The 18,526-nt window shown below is 50.1% G+C and overlaps 3 protein-coding genes across 9 annotated transcripts; 1 reads left to right on the forward strand and 2 right to left on the reverse strand.

Annotated features, from left to right (window-relative positions):
* Positions 1–515: 515 nt before the first annotated feature.
* Positions 516–4,332, reverse strand: Ssr4 (signal sequence receptor subunit 4). Of its 4 annotated transcripts, none has more exons than XM_085838152.1 (6): positions 4,041–4,332; positions 2,391–2,506; positions 1,472–1,546; positions 1,226–1,315; positions 917–996; positions 516–688 (listed from the first exon to the last, which is right to left on the reverse strand). In XM_085838152.1, exons 1-6 carry the CDS (start codon positions 4,105–4,107, stop codon positions 640–642), a joined length of 477 nt encoding a protein of 158 aa, XP_085694278.1. In that variant the 5' UTR covers positions 4,108–4,332; the 3' UTR covers positions 516–639. The 4 variants fall into 4 exon arrangements, with proteins under 4 accessions (XP_085694278.1, XP_021008737.1, XP_029329087.1 ...); XM_021153078.3 differs by having other exon boundaries at positions 917–982; positions 2,391–2,509; XM_029473227.2 differs by having other exon boundaries at positions 2,391–2,509.
* Positions 4,333–4,370: 38 nt separating this feature from the next.
* On the forward strand, positions 4,371–12,429 carry Idh3g (isocitrate dehydrogenase (NAD(+)) 3 non-catalytic subunit gamma). Of its 3 annotated transcripts, XM_021153076.3 has the most exons (13): positions 4,371–4,572; positions 8,665–8,706; positions 9,069–9,080; positions 9,291–9,388; positions 9,605–9,717; positions 10,183–10,243; positions 10,363–10,495; positions 10,686–10,819; positions 11,079–11,181; positions 11,271–11,417; positions 11,686–11,780; positions 11,866–11,926; positions 12,221–12,429. In XM_021153076.3, the coding sequence occupies exons 1-13, from the start codon at positions 4,492–4,494 to the stop codon at positions 12,320–12,322; spliced, it is 1,182 nt and encodes a 393-aa protein (XP_021008735.1). In that variant the 5' UTR covers positions 4,371–4,491; the 3' UTR covers positions 12,323–12,429. The 3 variants fall into 3 exon arrangements, with proteins under 3 accessions (XP_021008735.1, XP_021008736.1, XP_085694277.1); XM_021153077.3 differs by lacking the exon at positions 9,069–9,080; XM_085838151.1 differs by lacking the exons at positions 9,069–9,080; positions 11,866–11,926.
* A 30-nt stretch (positions 12,430–12,459) lies between these two features.
* Srpk3 (SRSF protein kinase 3) lies at positions 12,460–17,359 on the reverse strand. Of its 2 annotated transcripts, none has more exons than XM_021153106.3 (15): positions 16,943–17,359; positions 16,735–16,865; positions 16,446–16,554; positions 16,256–16,343; positions 15,882–15,969; positions 15,290–15,396; positions 15,053–15,218; positions 14,930–14,955; positions 14,317–14,446; positions 13,989–14,228; positions 13,807–13,907; positions 13,361–13,468; positions 13,218–13,287; positions 13,046–13,138; positions 12,460–12,889 (listed from the first exon to the last, which is right to left on the reverse strand). In XM_021153106.3, the coding sequence occupies exons 1-15, from the start codon at positions 16,996–16,998 to the stop codon at positions 12,705–12,707; spliced, it is 1,698 nt and encodes a 565-aa protein (XP_021008765.1). In that variant the 5' UTR covers positions 16,999–17,359; the 3' UTR covers positions 12,460–12,704. The 2 variants fall into 2 exon arrangements, with proteins under 2 accessions (XP_021008765.1, XP_021008764.1); XM_021153105.3 differs by having other exon boundaries at positions 14,317–14,449.
* Positions 17,360–18,526: the final 1,167 nt, after the last annotated feature.

Genomic DNA, 18,526 nt, shown 5'->3' on the forward strand with positions numbered 1-18,526 from the left:
GGTGCCATCCCCCACCCACAAGGTGCAATAAGAGCCCTCCAACCCAAAGCAGTTCAAGAGACTCCCAGGGTCCTGCAGCCCTAGTCTGACAAAAGCCAGAGGGTGACCCAGATCTGCCCTGGGGACTGGTGAGGAAAGGAAAGATGGTATTTCCTCCTCCTCTCCTTCCCCATTGTTTTTCCAAGACAGGGTTTCTCTGTGTAGCCCTGGCTGTCTAGGAACTCATTCTGTAGACCAGGCTGGCCTTGAACTCAGGGATTTACCTGCCTCTGCCTCCTGAGTACTGGGGTTTAGGCTTGCGCCACCACTGCCCAGCCAAGATGGTCTTATTTTAAAGAGGCCACACACTAGAAAAGAGAAGACAGGCCCAAGATATCCTGACAAACAGGACAAGGACAGAGAAAACAGAGGACATTGGGGAAAATATAGCTCTGCTCAGAATTACTATCTGCTGTCCAGGCAGACAAGAGCAGCTGGATCCCCAGCTCTCCCCATAGACACAGGAGCCCCGTGTCTTGAATGTACTCATGTCAAATAGTTACTGTTTATTGAAAGAAGCAATGGAGGGCTGAAGTTGCTGCCCTCAGGCCTGGATGTGGCTCTTTGCACTGAAAGCTAGGTAGTAGATCACTATGCCAATTACTGCAGCCAGCACCTCTGTGGAGACCCAAGGCCCATTCCAGGTACCCTGTAAAAAAAAAGAGAGAGAGAGAGAAGAAAAAAAAAGAAGAAGACCAAAAGACAGCTCAGGGGAATGCCAGGGAGTGGAGCAGTCACCCTTAATCACTTGTTCTTAGGACACACAGATCAACAGCAGCCCAGAACTTGGGCTGCAGAGGATCAGAGCTTTTCCTTAGACAACCCCAAAAGATGAGATGTGCCCTGTATTCTCTGCTTCCAAGACAAGGGCACTTACCCGATGGTCCACACTGACTGTGAACAGGGGTGGAATGATAGAAACGTCCTCATTATTTCTTTGAGCCTGTAAGGGAGGTGCTGGGGTCAAGAAGTGCTGGGTAGGTTGCCAAGAAAAGGGAGACATGAGCAAGAGACAAAGAAGGAAGCAGGGGCAGAAGTGCAGGAAGACAACCACTTGTTGGTTGTCTTCCTAGAGTGCTGACGTTGCAGAAGGGGAATACAGAATTGACCAGGGTAAAGAGGACTTTCAGAAGTGGGGCATGCCCTCCCTCCTTGGGGCCTCAAAGGAGTTCCAGATGATACTCACCTTCCTTAGGAGGCTGTAGGACTCTTCATCAAAGAATCTGACCTCATAGGTGCCCGCATGAGCGCTCTTGTGCTCCAGGCTCCAGGACACCTGGTTGGGTGTTTGGTAAGGGCCAGGCATAGCAGATACATGGGGGATTACTCTGCTAGTGCTGGCACAATACCACCATGAGCAGTGCTTAAATCTTTGGTCTCTAACCCTGCTTTGAACCATTTCCCCAACAACCCTGGATGCAGTATCCCTTACCTGATATCGACCCACATCCTGGCCGCGGGTTACAGGAAATTGTTTTCCACTAACGTCGGCATAAAGAGCCATGTTCTGGAGGAGGGGGGAGGTAATAAAAGCAAGAATCACATTTTCCTCTCTTCTCTGGGCATACATAGAATCCCCCATTGTGCTGCCCAAAGCAGTACTATGACTGGGGAGGGAGAGTAGGCCAGCAGAGGGCTAAGGTATGTTGGTAGGGGTTGCTGTGGAAGACTCAGGAAATGGGCCTGCCACAGCTCAGAGCCATGCTAGGCCTCACCCATGGACACTGTCATGTCTTTCTTCATCTGTTTCCCTAGAGGTGAACAGAACTACATATCCCTTATAACCAGTTTATCCTAACCCACAACAAGTCTGTTAGCTGTACACAGGGTTGGGATGATTAAAACAATGGCTTTGTTATTTCTTGGAGCTTGAGAAGGAAGTGCCAAATGAGTTGTTTAACCCTAGGAGTATTGTTCCCCCCGAAAAAGTTCCAATTTCTTTCTTTAGATTTTTGGAAGAGCAGGTTAAAGGTTCAGGCTGGAGTTTTTCTATTTTAAACTTACAGAACATTCATCCAGACACACACTCAGGCAAACTACACCCAGAAAAAAGATAGAGGGGCCTGACCCTAGTTCTCTCTCCCATTCCAGACATTCATCCAGGAGACAGTGGGGTGTCTACCCACGTTACTGCATGGAGGCAAAGCATACCAAGCAGGTCAGGAAAATGCTCTTGAAGTACTTGCTAGGATCTGGCCTCGCTGTGCCCTCATCTCTCCTGCACCCTGTGAATTGGAATCCTTATTCTCCCTGTTGATAGGATCCTCAGGTCACTGTCAACTGCCAGTGAATGAGTCTGCCACCCTCATCTCTTCCCCTGCACCCTCTCTGCTGAGTTCCTACTGTCTCACCTGGACCCTGTTCTTGCAGGTCAGTGAAATCTCCACGATGAATACAGTCTCTGTAGAAATGACGGCATCTGAAGTTGTATAGTAAGAAGGGGTGATCTGGGGTTCCAGGCAGGCCTCTGCTGTGGAGAGGAGGCAAAGCCAATTTGTGTGTTCCAGGCAAAAGGCAAAAGGGCTTACCCTGGCCCCACCTCTCAGACTTGGTGAGCTGAGGATACACACACTCTTCTATTCCTGACAGAACGTGAGATCTGGGAGATGGATCCTAGTACTCAGTCAAAAGTATAGTGGAAGGGGCCAGTGAGGGCTGTTGAGACAGGCCAGAGTGAGGTAGGGAAAACTCTGCAGAGGTGAGCCTTGATGCAACAACATGGAAGCAACAGCCATGTTTGAGGCAGGCAGGAGGCTGACGAAATTAGTATCTGAATCTATGATAGGGAGGCCACAAAGCAGCTCACCTGCTCCTAAAGTACCCCAGAAGCCCAGTAAGTAGGTCAAGGCAGCCTCAATTCAGAGCTTCCTCAATAGCCTACTGAAAGCATTCTGCAGACACTAAATGGGGTGTTGTTAACACACAGGGACTTTCAAGATAAGGGTCTCTACACCCATCCAGGTGACAGAATGGCAAGATTGGTTCTAGTGTTTCCTGAGAGAAGTAAATTCTGGGCCCAAACACCAAACCTGCCCCTGTAAACTAAACACCCCTGAGGAAAAGTTCCCATCCAACTCTTCTGCAAATGTGATGTCTTGAAAGAATGACCAATTAAGCTGGAGAAGACCTTGTACCGGCATAAATAGCAGGAGGAAAAAGCCTGGGAATGGTTCTCAAGGCCATATTCCACCAACCCTTCTGTGACCTGCTCAGCTGGGCCTTTCCCTGTAGACACTATGGAACCCCTAATCGATTTTACAGCCAGGTTTGTCTTTTTAAGACACTTCTAGCAACAGACTGAAGAATTCTCTGAGGGGTGGGTAAAAGGGATGGCCAGAGGCTACCTGTATGTACAGAAACCAAATCGTCCTTAGTTCAGGCTCTCAGGTCTGAGGTGCTAACAACTTTCAAAACACATGCCGGCACTCCAGATTGAGCTCAGCCCCACTACCATGTTACAGATGCCTCACAAATATCAACGGGTCTGTGCACAGTTCAATTTTGCTATGAACTTTGGGGTGGGATATAGCAAGGCTTCACGAAAAGTCAAGGCACTAAAAGCCCTTGATCACTTCATTGGCTCCCTATCTAACTCGCCTAGTGCCCTTACTCTGATCTGCCTCCCTCTCTTAGCTTTCTCTTGGGGAAGCCTGGCCTATGCAGCATTGGGTCCTAGCTGCCAGCACTGCTCTTGTGCGACTACCTTTTGACACAGGAACCAGGGACATACATATCACCTTCCCTGCTGGAGCTGGTGGTCGGAACATGGTACTGCTTTGGGGCTCTCCCAAAAGCAGGCAAGGAAGCAACCTGGCTGTCGGGTAAACGTGTGTGTGGTGCTTTGGTCGCCACGACACAACACCCTTCGGGGGAAGATCCCGTCAGTAGCGACGAGCCCCGGGAAGGGCCAGATCCCCACCTCGCGCACACCCTTCCTCCCCCCAGCACCACCTGCCAACGGCAGGGGCGCGCCCCGAAACAAGCTCCGGCCAGGCCGCTACCTGAGCAGCAAGATAGGCCAGACAGCAGGAGTAGTGCCAGGGCGCCGAAAGATGCCATCGCCGCCATCGCCTCTTCTCTTCCGAGGGGAAAAGAGAGCAAGCCACCCTGGACATGCGGAGCAGACGAGGAAGCGCGACGCGTAAGCGGCCTCAGCACCCAATCGTGCGTCGGCGGGCTGGGTCGGGCATGGTGACGTCGCTGGCGGCACTGACGTGTCCGCTTCCCTAGCCAAGGTCCCAACCGGTCGCACTTCCCTCCTTCTCAGCCTTCCCCTCCCCAAGATGGCGGAACAGTGCTCTAGGCACCGGAAGGGGGCGTAAGAACCGGTGTGACTGTGCGCGTGCGTAATGCTAGCGTTTTCTCAACCCATACCCCGGATTTCTCGCTGTCCCCAACTGTCGCGAGAACGGTGCTTAATGTTTTGACCTGTAGAGGTCCTCACTTTTCGTCATGGCGCTGAAGGTGGCGATAGCTGCTGGCGGTGCTGCAAAGGCAATGCTCAAGCCAACTCTCCTCTGCCGTCCTTGGGAGGTGAGTGGTGAATGGGCGGTGGGACATTTGCAGCGCTTACAGGACTTAACACCCAATTGAGACCCGGAGTCGGGTAACGGCTCTCTGAGCAAACACGGAATTCGATTGGCTGTGCGAGCCTTAGGAGGGGCGGGGAGAGGGCTGCACTCTGGGGTTCACTGGTTGCTTCTGCTGTCAGTGAGGCGGTTGGCCGAAATTGACTCTGATCTGGCTCCTCTGTGCCTTCTCCGGAAGGGTTGGGAAGGTAGACAGCAGTAGCTAGGTGTCCCCTCCGTAGTGTCCTTGTGGAAGCCCTTTTGGAGAGGCCACGTGTCCTGGTTCACCTTGCATGTACCATCTAAGCCGGTTTCTGGACTCAGTTCCTCCTTGGTTTTCCCTCTCTTAGACTGCTTTGCCCTAGTGGAGGTGGAAAATCAGACTTTACCAGTATCTCTCTCTCTCAGTGTCTCTCTCTGTGTCCCCGCGCCCCCTCTCCCGGTTTCTCGCTGTCTCGTCGAACACGCGGTTTCTCTCTGTAGCCTGGAACTCACACTGTAGACCAGGCTGGCCTTGAACTCAGAAATCCTCCTGCCTCTGCCTCCCAAGTGCTGGGATTAATTAAAGGCATGCACCGCCGCCATCTGGCTACCAATAATTCTTGATCCCTCCAGATCTTCTGCCTACCAAGCACCTAGATACTTGATTCTAGCCAAAAGGCCAACAAACAAGCCCAAACCCCTGTAATGAGAGTGAACCAGGGTTCTAAGACTGGAAGCTTCTAGGGCTTTGCTTTCCTGGTTCTTTCTTTGGAGTCTTGGTTAGCTGGTTCAGCTCCTGGGTAGCACTGCTTAGCACCAGAAAACCAACAACTAGCTCTGGGGAATAAGAGCTATGACCTCTAGGCCTTGCTCTTCCACTGACCCAGAATATGGCATTAGGCCAGCTCTCTTTTCTCTCTGGGTTCCAGTGAAGAGAGAGGACTTTATGTTCTCAAAGTATTTGCTGACTCTGACCTTCCAGAATGCCATGTTTTGTTGTTGTTGTTTTGTTTTGTTTTTTGCCTGCAGCCTCTTCTGCTTACCACATTTCTCTGTTGTCTGGGGAAGGGAGCTACATATGCTACATGAAATTCTATTTAAAATAGGGACTTCTGGTTCAGCCAGATGGCTGAGTGGGTAAAGGCACCTGCCTCCAAGCTTGGATACCAAGTTTGATCCTTGGAATTCTTGTAAAATGCAAGGAGAAAAAGGACCCCACAGAATCATCTGATTGCCACACGTGTGCTATGGCTTCTTCCACATTGTTGAGGAAAGACCAGCAGCATATAGAGGATTACTAGAGGCCCTGATGGCACCAGAAGCTAGGCTTCTGTAAACCCTTAATGAAGACCTTTCCTCCTGAATGTTTGTGTGCCTTTGTTGGGATGGGACTAGGTGGCAGTGGAATGGTTGGTAGGCAGGCAGGGCTTTGCTCTAAGACTGAATGTCCTGGGTATAGGAACCCAGATAGACAACTCAAGGTCTTGAGTCCTGCTGGTTGACATCCCCTGGGAAATCATGCTATCATTATTGGTAATTGACCAAACACAAACATGACAAAGGAAGAAGCCTTAGGAAAACATCAAGTATGGGAGTCCATCAGCAGGAGATTGAACCACCCTGGACCTTTGTCTTTCTGCAGACTAGCTAAGGATGATGACAGAGCAGAAGACTTGTGTTCTCCTCAGCCTGCATCATCCTGGGCTTCATTGATTGGACAATTGGACTCAAGAGGGAGAGCTTTGTAACCCTCTAAAAGAAACTATCCATGTCTGTATATAGCAAGGTCAGGAGCCTGTGGTTGGGACGTTTTCTAGGACTGAGACAATGACCACTGCAACATCTGGCATAGGAGGCAGCTGTGGGATAGATTCAGCCCTAGCAATGATGTTGCCATCTGTAAATGGGTTGTACAGATTTTGAGCCACACCTGGTGCAGGCTCTTAGAAGTCTGGATCATTGCCACAGCTAAAGTTCAGAGGGAGTTAACTACTGGGAGTTACAGGGGTCATCCTCGCATCTCCCAAGGATGCTAGTTTTGAACTCTGACTAAGAGGCTGGTAGAGTAAAAGGTGGTATACTTTAGCTCATCTCCATCCTGCTGGAGCTTGTGAACAGCTTGAATGCCTCCTTTTGGTTAAGTTTTTCAGCAGACAAATGAAGTTGTCTCCATTCTATGGATTGACTAATTCCACCCCCCCCCAAACACTTTTGTTTTCCGAAGCAAAGTTTCTTGTAGTTCAGACTGACCTTAAGATTTCTTTGTATATGAGGATGATCTTGAATTTTTGATCTTCCTGCCTCTACCGTCTAGGTACTAGGATTACAGATGTGTGCTGCCATGCCTTGCTTCTGTTTCATGGATTTTTTGATCTAGATCCAAAGCCATGGTGGTGATCTAGATCCATAGCAGATGGTGGATTTGGTCTCAGATATCCTTGGTCTCCATCTGTTTCTTCATTTTCTGATGTGCTTATTCACCTAGAAAATGTACCTGTGGTTCCAGCTCTGGACCAGGTGCTGTGCTAGATCTTGGAGTGACAGTAGAGGGTGAAACAAATATGTACTCTATTCTCATAGGCTAGGAAGAGAGCAAGGAGGTGATAATCAGGTAGAGTGATGTCTCTTAGAGGAGTAGGGGGTAGGGTGTAAGTAGGACTTAGCAGTCTAGGGAGACTCCCAGGAAGAGGGGAAATTTATGCTACCTTCTCAAGGAAGACATGGAGACCCTACAGACAAGATGAATCTGATATTGGCAATTACTAGAAAGAAAACAAGTATGCATGTGGCTGCATATATGGTGAGGGACCCTTAGGACTTGATCCTAGTGGTCAACCTTCCTACCTCTTGGCTTGGGTTATTGAGTGGCATTCCTTCCTTGTTAGTGCCTAGGTAACTGAGCATCTTGTAACTGTGGGCCAGGGGAACCCAGAAGGGAATGGTCAGACTCTACCTGAGCCTTCTGGTCTTTCTGAAAGAACGCATGACTCTAGAAAATGGCTACAGTGTCTCAGCTATTAGAACATTGTGCTACTGTCTGATGGGTGAGTGGCAAAGAATCCTCAAGTTACAAGGAAGAACTTGGTACCATGCCACTACTTCTTCAGGTATTCCTAAGTGAGTGGGGCACAGCAGGGAGGGGAGGAAACCCTTTCCTGTGGAGCTGAGGACATAGCCTCTCCCTACAGGACAGTGGGCCACTTCTTAGTACCTGGTCCGTCTGGCCCAGACAGCTTTTTCTCTGAAACTGTCAGAGTGTCACCAGCATGGCCAAACATAGCTGCTTCCCACTCATGGGATTGGGGACATTTACCAATCATCCAAGCTACACCACAAAGCAGCTTACAGTCCCTTGTGAAACTATCTGTCATAGGTCTTCCAGAAATGGCTGTATTTTTCTACACATTTGATTGTTATTTCTGTTCTGAAGGACCATTCCCTAGGGGTGACAGTGCTTACCTCAGGGCAGTGGCTATTTCTTCCTTACCTTTCCATTTTGCATTTACTATACTGACCATGTATTGGCTTTGTAATAAGGAAAAACAAGGAAAGACATGAAATTGTCGCTCAGAGTTGGTGGCCTGCTGAGATTTTCCTTCTGCAATATGTCAAGTTTGCCAGTCTTTCTGCTTATACACATAACAACAACGACGACGACGATAATTGGCCAAAAGAGAATCAGAAGCCAATACAAAAGTGGGGATGGGGACAGACAGTTCTGGTGTTAGAGACAAGGCCTCATTCTGTCACTGTGATTGGCCTAGAACTCACTATGAAGACCAAGGCCTTAAACTCAAAGAGATCTATTTTCCTGGGTGCTGGAATTAAAACTTCTGTGCCTGCCTCATACAGTTTTTATTATATTGACCCACAAGGATAGTGAAGTGTTGGGGCAACTTTGTCTGGTGTTCCTGTGGGACAATTGTTGATAACAGGGGCTTTGGAATGTCCTGGACACATTGTGAACTGTTGTTTACTGGTATCAGTTCCGCTTTGCTAAGAGCTAGGGTAGCTCTTGCCAACTTGACTTTTGGAACTGAACAGCTAATATTGTCATCTGGGTTCTCTTTGACAGGTTCTGGCTGCCCATGTGGCCCCCCGAAGGAGCATTTCCTCAGTAAGTACCTGCCTTGGATGTATGCTTGTATATGAACACATGCATGTGGGGGAGAGCTGTGGTCATATATTTCCATGTGTGCACAAGTGTGTGTGTTTGTGTATATGAACATAATGCATGTGTATGAGACTATGTGTATTAGGTATACATGTGCCCATACACACATGCCTTGTGTCTTTGCTCCCTGGCCTTCCTGTCCTTCCCTCTGAGGCATGGTCTCCAGAGGTCACTCGCACCTCCCCTTTCTTTGAGTTGTGTTAGACAGTGTCCCCAGAGAAAAAAAGATCCCAGTTCCTTAGTTACAGCCTTGTTCCTCTAATCTTGGCTGATCCATGTCTTCTTCCTTTCTGTCTTCCCTCTAGCAACAAACAATTGTGAGTATTCTCTGTATTAGATTTGAGGGGCTCTTAGTTGCTTTGGGGTTAACCCAAGTCCAGGTGGGATTGAGGAGGTGGTGGATGCTGATAAGGAGCCCCAGGACAGCAATTCTGCCTTGGCTGGCCTGTGGATTGGTGCTGGTGGGAAAAAGGGAACTGACACATTGAGGTATCCAAGGTTTACCTTCACCCTCTCCCTTCTTCCAGCCTCCATCTGCTAAGTATGGTGGGCGGCATACAGTGACTATGATCCCAGGGGATGGCATCGGCCCAGAGCTCATGTTGCATGTTAAGTCTGTATTCAGGTATGGAGGGGCTGGATCTTGCCTTCTCTCCCAGGGAAGATTGAATCCCAGGCCCAGCTGGAAGCCCCCCAGAACTTTGTGACCCACTTGTTTGGTATGGTTCCCTCTTAGCTGGAGCCAGGTCAAGGTGGGAAGCAGCAGGGAAAAATTGGTATAGATTTCAGGAGGGGGTGTGGAAGGCTCTAGGCTAGCATCTTTAGCCTGACTCTACTGCAGGCATGCATGTGTGCCAGTGGACTTTGAAGAGGTGCATGTAAGCTCCAATGCTGATGAGGAGGACATCCGCAATGCCATCATGGCCATCCGCCGGAACCGTGTGGCCCTCAAGGGTGAGCTCAGGGGCCAGGTTGGGATGCTATACATGATTCCTTTTGCCTATAGACTGACTTTTGTGGGTCCCCATGGCTCCAATTTCTGGGATTTTCTGATTCGTGATGACTCTTATTCTTGGCATCTGGGTAGAGGCTTTTGTGGGCCTGTTAATAGCATGGCTCTTTTATCTCGGTAACCTGTATAAGCTTGCTCAGTGGCTTCCTCCCACCTCTTCCTTCACTTCACCATGCCTCTGTTAGAATCTGCTTTAACCCATAGTTTTTCTTCAAAAGATCAGAGTTGCTCACAATGGCAGTTACATCCTAGACTTCAATGAACTATTTTGCTTCTGAAAATGTTCTTTTCCACTTGGATCAACCTTTGGTGAACATTTCCTGGACTACATAGCGGGCTATGTCAACACAGCTGAGTCCAGAGGATTCCTCTCTAACTTGCCTATCTTGTTTGCTTTTGTCCTGTAGGCAACATCGAAACAAATCATAACCTGCCACCATCCCACAAATCCCGAAACAACATCCTTCGGTGAGAGCCATGTACATAGACTAGTGACTTGGTGAAGGCTAGGGTGGGATGTTCTGGCATTCATGACCCTGGTTAGTTGCTAGTTGGGTCTATTGACCTTTTCCCTGTCACTCCCCCAGCACCAGCCTAGACCTCTATGCCAACGTCATCCATTGTAAGAGCCTGCCAGGAGTGGTGACCCGGCACAAGGACATAGACATCCTCATTGTACGGGAAAACACAGAAGGCGAGTACAGCAGCCTGGAGCATGAGGTAGGCAAAGCTACTTGACCCTCTTGGGTAGGTGGCAATGATTATGGCCAGGGTCAGAGTTGAGGAGAGAACTTCAGAATCAAGGTAAGGTACTGCCACTCAAAGGGCTGGAAAAGCCAGATATACTTAGTAATAAGGCTGCATCCTGTAGTACTCCCATCAAGCCTTTTGTCCCCTGGCCTCTTCTCAGAGCGTAGCAGGAGTGGTGGAGAGCTTGAAGATTATCACCAAAGCCAAGTCTCTGCGCATTGCTGAATATGCTTTCAAGCTGGCCCAGGAGAGTGGGCGTAAGAAAGTGACGGCTGTGCACAAGGCCAACATCATGTATGTTTACTCCGTACTCTCCTGTCTACATTGAGCAGCTGAAGGGCCACACACAGGGCTATGTCCTGTTGTTCCTGAGGTTCTTTGTCTTACTACACTGCATCCATAGGGGAGGGGAATAGATGGGATTATGCTTGTTTTTCTATCTGGAGAACAGGTTTCAAACTAATCCTTAGGGTTCTAAGTCTCTGTATACCCTAACTCTCCAGCTGACTGTAGTGAGAGATTAAGCTGCTGTCTTATATCCCCCATCATCTAGGAAACTGGGTGATGGACTCTTCCTCCAGTGCTGCAGAGAAGTAGCAGCCCACTACCCTCAGATCACCTTTGACAGCATGATTGTAGACAACACAACAATGCAGGTAATTAGCCCAGCTGGCTCCATAGCCTTCTACTCACCCTTGGTTCTCATGGCTTCTACAACTCAGCTCACTTCTTTCTCTTCCCACAGCTGGTATCCCGGCCTCAGCAGTTTGATGTCATGGTGATGCCTAATCTCTATGGTAACATTGTCAACAACGTCTGTGCAGGGCTAGTTGGAGGCCCAGGCCTTGTGGCTGGGGCCAACTATGGCCATGTGTATGCAGTATTCGAGACAGTGAGTAGCCAGACACAACTCTGCTGTCTTTCTCTTATAGTGACCTTGTGTCAGTTGGCATACTACAGTGTTGTGCAGCCATTGGTACTGCTTAAAGGCTAAAGTTTTCTAAAGGAAACCCAGACCCACGAGTATCTTCCTGAAGCCCTAATATGCCTTCATTTGCTGTGTCTGGGATGGGCCTCTATTGGATATGGTACATGAGTAGAATCATCTACCCTGCATTCTTATATTTTCCCAACTACTTCCTCCTTCTTCTCTTTACCAGGCTACAAGGAACACAGGCAAAAGTATTGCCAATAAGAACATTGCTAACCCGACTGCCACACTGCTAGCAAGTTGCATGATGCTAGACCACCTCAAGTAAGTGGGTTGCTCATGTCTGATCATGAGTCCTCTGACTAGCCCCTAAGCACTGAGAATCAAGTTTGTTCTCTTCATCCTTTAGGCTCCACTCCTATGCCACTTCCATCCGCAAAGCTGTCTTAGCATCCATGGACAATGAAAATGTAAGGCTCTTCTTGTCCCTTCCTTGTCCCACCTTTAGTCTCCCCTCATCTACCCCATGTTACACTGGTCTGACCAACCCTATATGCTTTAGGCAGTGACTAACACTGGCTGTTACCTATAAATGAAGGGTGGTGTCACATAGGGTAAGGTTTCTGGGTCTAATCTAGAACTATTGGCCTCCTGGTGCTAGTTCTTTGCCTTTCCAACTATAGGAAACCGTGGGTAGCCCTAGGACACCATGGGGTTATGGTAGATGTTGGCCTGATGTGTCCAAGCTTCTTGTTTTCCTACAGATGCATACCCCAGATATTGGAGGCCAGGGCACCACATCTCAAGCCATCCAGGACATCATTCGTCACATCCGCATCATTAATGGACGGGCTGTGGAGGCTTAGCTATCCGTACAGTTTTGCTCAGCCTGTCTTTAGGACTCCCTTCTCACTTTAGCACTCCAGATAGCTTGGGGGACAGGATCCAGAATAAAGCCACTTCTGTTCCAGAACTTGGCCCTGTTCTTTCCTTACTCCAAGACACTGGTATTTCGGTTCCCACTTTATTAAGAAACAAACAGGCAATTTTCCCCATTCAGGAGCATCTAGAAGGATCACAAGTAGACAGGTTGAGATATGGGCCTTGCCCCAGCATCTCATCCTGTCATGGGGGGTGAGCACCCAGCAGGATGGAGGAGCAGCTCCCACAGAGTGGAAGAAGTTGCCTGCTTTCCCTCAAGGCACCAAGAGCTAGCATAGCCTCTACTGTCCACAGCTGCAGCAAAACCTATGGATTAAGCCAGGGATGCTGGAGGCAGTCGGCAGCACTGGCCCGCTTCTCAGGGATGTACTCCATCATGGGCAACAGGAAGGCACTGAACTGTGTGGCCTGCTCCAGGGGCCACTCATACTTCTCCATGAGCACCTCATATAGGCCCCAGTGCTTGAGGTTGTGGATGTGCCGCAGCTCTCCTAGAGGGTGAGCAACGTTAGGCATTGTCCCCAGATAGTCTGGTACCTGTAGTTGTACCCACAATAGGCACCAATTGTTCTTTCTCTCAGAATCAAGGTCCTTGACCTTCCCTCTGCTCTCTTAGCCCCTGTGACCTAAGCCTACTTAATCCCCACCTCTACGGTTGAAAAACTCCCGTGAATATCGGCCTGAGAGGGCAAAAGCTGGAGGGATGTCTCCTAGAAGTTCCACGATATGAGCAATGTGGTCTGTAGGCAAAGAGAAAGTTTGGAGTTGGGGTAGGACAGCTGGAGGTCCTGAAGCCAAGCCAGGGCCTGCCTCCCCTACCCTCATCACGACTGTAGTCTTCTCCAGAGTGGGGCTCAAATAGGTAGTCACCAGTGGCCAGCTCAAAAGCCTGGAAAGGAGGGGAGAAGTGAGGCTGTGGCAGGTGTCTGATCCTAGGCATGGAGGCAGCTAAACTAACATACCATGCATGCTGTGCTCCAGATGTCAGCTGGGGGCCCATACTCGGCACCAATCAGCACCTCCACGGCCCTGTACTGCCGAGTCTGAATGTCCTCAGTGAAGTGCTTGTGCTGGAGGGAAAGGGAGCCCCCTTGGGAAAAGGATCTTAGTCCCAGGCTAGCCTCCCCCCACAACCCACTCCTGCTTTTGGTCCGTGAACCTGAGCTCCATGGAGCTCACTCTGATTCTTTCTGATTCTGAGTTCCTCAGATGTCCCAGGAGGGACTTTGTCTAGGTGACCCTTTTCTAGTGGCCCCTGACCATTGTAATGGGCACAGTTCTGGCCTGGCAGGACTCTGATGCTTGGAGAGAGCAGCAAGAAGCAGCTCTTAGTTATATTAAAGGAGACCGACCTAGGGTAGGGCTCCCCAAGACCAAGCACCCTCTCATCCCAGGGTGTTCAGCATACCACCCAGCAGGCGTTGCCAAGGTCTGCAATCTTGATCTTGATCTTGTCTGCATTTTGGGGCTCCAGAGGGTTCACTAGGAGATTGGAAGCACCAAATGGTGCTAAGGAAAGAGGAAGAAGAGAGACTGGTCTGGCCCTGCTCTTTATGGTCCTGTCTACTACCCACTGTACCCCATACTTACTGCTAGGAGATAGAAGACCTCCAGTCTCACGCTGATTAGATGAGCCTGAGAGGATGGAGCAGGAAGCCGTGGAGAACAGGGACCCTGAAAAACCTGAGGTCTGCGAGCTGGGACTAAGGCTTCGTTCCCCCCCAGGCACAGGAGAAGAAGAGGCTGGAGAAGGGCCAGCCCTGGTGCCCTCGGGGTGGCAGCCTGAAGAAGAGGTGGAGCCGCTGCCTCGTTCTAGTCTTGAGCTGGAGTCTGGGGAGAAGGAACAGAAGAGCACATGAGTAGAAGCCTGCAGTCCACATGCAGGCTTAGTGGCCCAGTGCTCTCCCTGCCCCCTCACCCTCAGCTTGTACTGCGGCCTCCATAGCCTCTAGCCTCTGCAAGTCCCTCAGCCGCTCCTCCAGCAGCCTCTTCTGTTGCTTCCTTTTGCGCCTCATCTTCTTCCTCTTGTTTTTGGACAGCTTGCCAATCTGCTGTCAGAGTCAGGGTCACACACCCCTCCCCATGTTTCCTTGTCCAGCCCTGAACCCCAGAACTAACCCCCATGGGTATCAGAATATGGATGCTATCTTCTGTCTCACCCTTATTCCCAACCCCTGACCCATTTCTCTGCCTCTCCTCCTATCCCCCTCCTACCTTGTGGTTTGGGGAGAACCTGGTGGGCCTGCTCTACACTGTTCCTTGTCTAATCCCAGACCTAGATGAAGCTGCCTGAAGTAGCCATGTGGGGTATCACACTATCCTTCCATTGAGGTAGTAGTGGGCTCATTGGCCACCAGAGGCAGCTTGGAGCACATGATCCACTCTGTCTAATCACTTTCTTCTCAGGTACTCAGCTTTTTAGAAGTTCAAAAGGTAGAACAAGTGTGGCGTGAGGATCCAAGCTCTGAGGACATGGCCTCATCTAGCTTGTATTGGAAGAGGAGACAGGGAAAGGGGGTACCACAACTTACCAAGACCTCCTGGGGGGCAGTGCTGACTGGATGTGAGGGTTAGGGAGAGAAAAAAGAACAGTAATTCAGGTAGAGATTGAGGTCCAGAGTCCTGGTATGAGTCCCCACTCATGCTCTTGGTACCTGTGGAACGGGATGGGGGCTGGGCCCCTGACTGCTGCCACTCTGTGGCTTCAGCAGCCAGGCGCCTGATGTAGGCATCTCCAACACACAGTAAGATGTTCTCAGGCTTGATGTCCGTATGGATGATCTTGCACTTAGTATGGAGGTAATCCAGACCATGCAGCACCTGGCAAAAGCTACAGCTGAATCCCAGCAGCCATGCCTAGCCAACCTGAGCAGTGTAGGGGCAGCACCTACCTGTCTAACAATGCTCTTAACACAGGGCACAGGCAGACCCTGGTAGTTGGATTTGATGATCCACTTGAGGAGCTGGTGGCCCAGGACCTCTAGCACCATGCATACATCTGGACCTGGAGTGAAGGGCAGTCAGCAACACACAGCTAAGGCACAGGCTTACCTACCCTCCCATCATGGAGGAGCACTTAGACTCCAGAAATGCAGAGGTTAGGGAAGTAGGGCTTTCCCTTGACCATCTTGGTGGCCACCACTGTCCCAGTTTATTATTTAGAATGTTTCTGTCACTGTCACGGATATGCCAGTTGAGATGGTACCTCTTGTCATCCTACAGATATCTCACTCCAGCTTTACTCTTCTGCCCAAGTAGGCCTCAAAAGTAGCCTTTTATATTTGGGAGTCACTCCGCAGATAATCACAGATTATCTGATAGTCACAGATAATCACTGTCAACCTAATTACCTATGTTCCCCCTACTCAGAAACACAAGTGCCCAAAGGGATGATGTTGTTTTATAGGCTCCTCCTGCAAGGGCTAAATCCCATGATGCAATGTGGATCTTTCACTGCCATATTGCTCATTCTGCAAAGGATACGGACTCCATTTACTCCTGAGATTCTGAAGTCATCGATAAGTTGAACAATGGTCTCCCTTTTGGGGTCACTAGGGTCACTGTCCCTGACCTGGAACAAAAGGCAAGGAGCCACAGATGACTCCAACCTGCTCCTCAACACTGCTCTGCTCATATCCCCTGAAGCACTTCTATCCCTCTTTCCCAGTCCAGCTGGGGCCCACTTGAAGAAAGCCAGCTGCCTCTGCTCTCCGGGTCCTTTTACTTGGCAGAGTCAGCTGGAGCCTGTCCCCTCTGGGAGCCCCGCCCCACTCTGTAGAGCCCCAGCAGGCCTTGCACCCACATTGCCAGGCCCAAGGCAGTTCAAGGGGCTGGGAGCAGTAGGGGAGGTGCCTTACACATTTCAGGAGCTTGATCTCATCCACGGCGGTCTCAGTGTAATGTCCTGCACTCTTCACCACTTTCAGGGCCACAAAGCGCTTGCGCCTGTAATATGGAGACCCTCATAGGCTGCCAGACCTTGCCAGAGTCACATGGTCTCACGGTGGTGGCCTTAACCAAACCCTCAGGCAGATCCCAGCCACTCACTGAATATCCCAGCAGAGCCAGACTGTAGAGAAATGGCCCCAGCCTAGCTTTCGTACCACATGGTACCGCCCATTGAACAAATCACCAATCTTCACTGGGTAGTAACCACCTGCAGAAGGGAGCCAAAAGATCAGAGTAGGACATCTCTCTCCCCTATACCTCAATATCAATGTCCTGCTGGTCATCTGTCTCGCATGGGCCTAGTCTTGGCAACTTTTTACTCTCACGCTGTCCTGAGCCCTTGCAGTGGCAATCTGGCTGGCCACATGCAGCCAGGGCCAGGTCTTACCCTTGCAATAGTCCTTAGGGTCTTCCTGTTCCTCATCATCAGAGCCCAGGAGTCCCTGCAGCAAACGAGGTGCTGGTGTGGCTGGAGTTAATTCAGAGCCTGAGGACTCAGGCCCACAGGAAGTCTGAGAGCTGTGGGTGAAGAGGGAGGATGCAGACAGTGAGCTCACAGGGAGCAGGGGACCCCAGTCTCCCCATCCTGGTCATACCTGCTGCTGCTGCCGCCACAATCCACACTACCACTACCACCGGCATTGGCACTCATCCTGGTGTCGCAGCCCAAAGCTCTGGTGCACTGGACCGCTGTTCCTGTTGGGGCCCAGCCGTGGCCAGTGCATTTATAGCTTCTGCCGCTGATCTCACTCGCCTTTATAAATAGCCTCCCAGCTGCTCAGCTGTGGGCAAGGTATGCAGAACAGGGAGGGGGTAGTGCACTGATGGCAGCCCTGGAGAGTCCAGCCCCTAAGCCAAACACCCCTGCTCTGTTTTCACCCACACTCTAGAGACAGAGGGAGCCATCAAGCTGGGGTTATGATAGCAACTCAGTCCCTAGGCTGATTTCCCACAGTGTAGGACCAGCCAAGGAAGACACCTACATGGAGATGGGGCATTCTGGAGTTCCTGTACTCTAAGGTTGTAGGGAGGGGAGACTCCTATGAAAGAATGAAGTTGATATGGTGACCAGGTCCTTTGGCTGAGCTCTCTCCAAATGTTGCAGGATACTTGATGCATTCTGGAACTTCCCACTTAACCCATGTAAGTATCCTTTTAGAGGTGAGCCCCACCAATCCCACCTAAACCCCATGCTCTGCTCAATCTCAACCCTGATCCCAGCTCTTTTGTAACTCATAGATACACACCCCATGCAGGTGGGAGCCCAGACCTCCCCTCTATGTGGCTGAGCAGGGGTCAAAGGCAAGAGCTAAAGGCAACTCATTCCTCCCATCAGAGGCAAAAGGCTCATCAGATTTACATAGCATCCCCTAGCTCTAGAGCTGACCACTTCTGCCTTGCTGTCTCCATCAACATTTGCAGGTTCCCATTTAGGCCAACTCTGCCATGTCCAGCAGGAGAAGAAAAAAACACACAGTTATTGCCCATGAGCTAGTTGGTAACTGAGGGATCCTGTGCATCTTGAGGGACCAGAAAGCATTAAGTCCCCAGAAGCATTCAGGATATACTGTGCCAGCATGCTACAGAATACTAGGACCTGGGAAAATAACTGAGACCCTATCTGGAGTCTATGCGTGTCACTGGAGAGTTCCAGAAAAGTAGACAAGTACTTTTGCTCTTTTGGGCTTTCTAAAGTTGGTAAAGTGATGCCTAGTACTTCATAAACCAGTTGTGGTGGAATGTGCCTGTACTCTCAATGCTCAAGAAGTACTCAGAAGTTCCAGGTTATGCTCAGCTACATAGCAAGTTTAAGGCCAGCCTGGAATGCATGAAACCCTATCTTTAAAAATAAAAATGGCCGGGCGTGGTGGCGCACGCCTTTAATCCCAGCACTCGGGAGGCAGAGGCAGGTGGATTTCTGAGTTCGAGGCCAGCCTGGTCTACAGAGTGAGTTCCAGGACAGCCAGGGCTATCAGAGAAACCCTGTCTCGAAAAACCAAAAAAAAAAAAAAAAAAAAAAAAAAGACCTGGAGATGGCTCAGTGGTTAAGAATACTGGCTGCTATTGTCCAAGTTCAATTCCCAAGACCCATGTGGCAGCTCACATGTCTACAAGTCCAGTTCCCAGAGGATTGACACCCTCTTCTGGCCTTCCTGGCCACCAGACACAACAAGGAGTAT

The sequence above is a fragment of the Mus caroli genome, unplaced genomic scaffold (genome assembly GCF_978045245.1).
Source record: "Mus caroli unplaced genomic scaffold, Mus_caroli_1 scaffold_5, whole genome shotgun sequence".
In the NCBI taxonomy this organism is placed as follows: domain Eukaryota; kingdom Metazoa; phylum Chordata; class Mammalia; order Rodentia; family Muridae; genus Mus; species Mus caroli.

Coding starts and splice junctions, on each gene's coding strand:
- Ssr4 (XM_021153078.3), bottom strand. CDS start 4,107: ATGGCGGCGATGGCATCTTTCGGCGCCCTGGCACTACTCCTGCTGTCT. Junction 1,547..2,390: donor CCTGCAAGAACAGGGTCCAG/GTGAGACAGTAG, acceptor CCCCTCCTCCAG/AACATGGCTCTTTATGCCGA. Junction 983..1,225: donor CCTACAGCCTCCTAAGGAAG/GTGAGTATCATC, acceptor CCTCCCTTACAG/GCTCAAAGAAATAATGAGGA.
- Idh3g (XM_021153076.3), top strand. CDS start 4,492: ATGGCGCTGAAGGTGGCGATAGCTGCTGGCGGTGCTGCAAAGGCAATG. Junction 4,573..8,664: donor TCCTCTGCCGTCCTTGGGAG/GTGAGTGGTGAA, acceptor TCTCTTTGACAG/GTTCTGGCTGCCCATGTGGC. Junction 9,389..9,604: donor CATGTTAAGTCTGTATTCAG/GTATGGAGGGGC, acceptor ACTCTACTGCAG/GCATGCATGTGTGCCAGTGG.
- Srpk3 (XM_021153105.3), bottom strand. CDS start 16,998: ATGAGTGCCAATGCCGGTGGTAGTGGTAGTGTGGATTGTGGCGGCAGC. Junction 16,866..16,942: donor TGTGGCGGCAGCAGCAGCAG/GTATGACCAGGA, acceptor CTTCACCCACAG/CTCTCAGACTTCCTGTGGGC. Junction 15,397..15,881: donor CTCAGGAGTAAATGGAGTCC/GTATCCTTTGCA, acceptor CTCCAGGTCCAG/ATGTATGCATGGTGCTAGAG.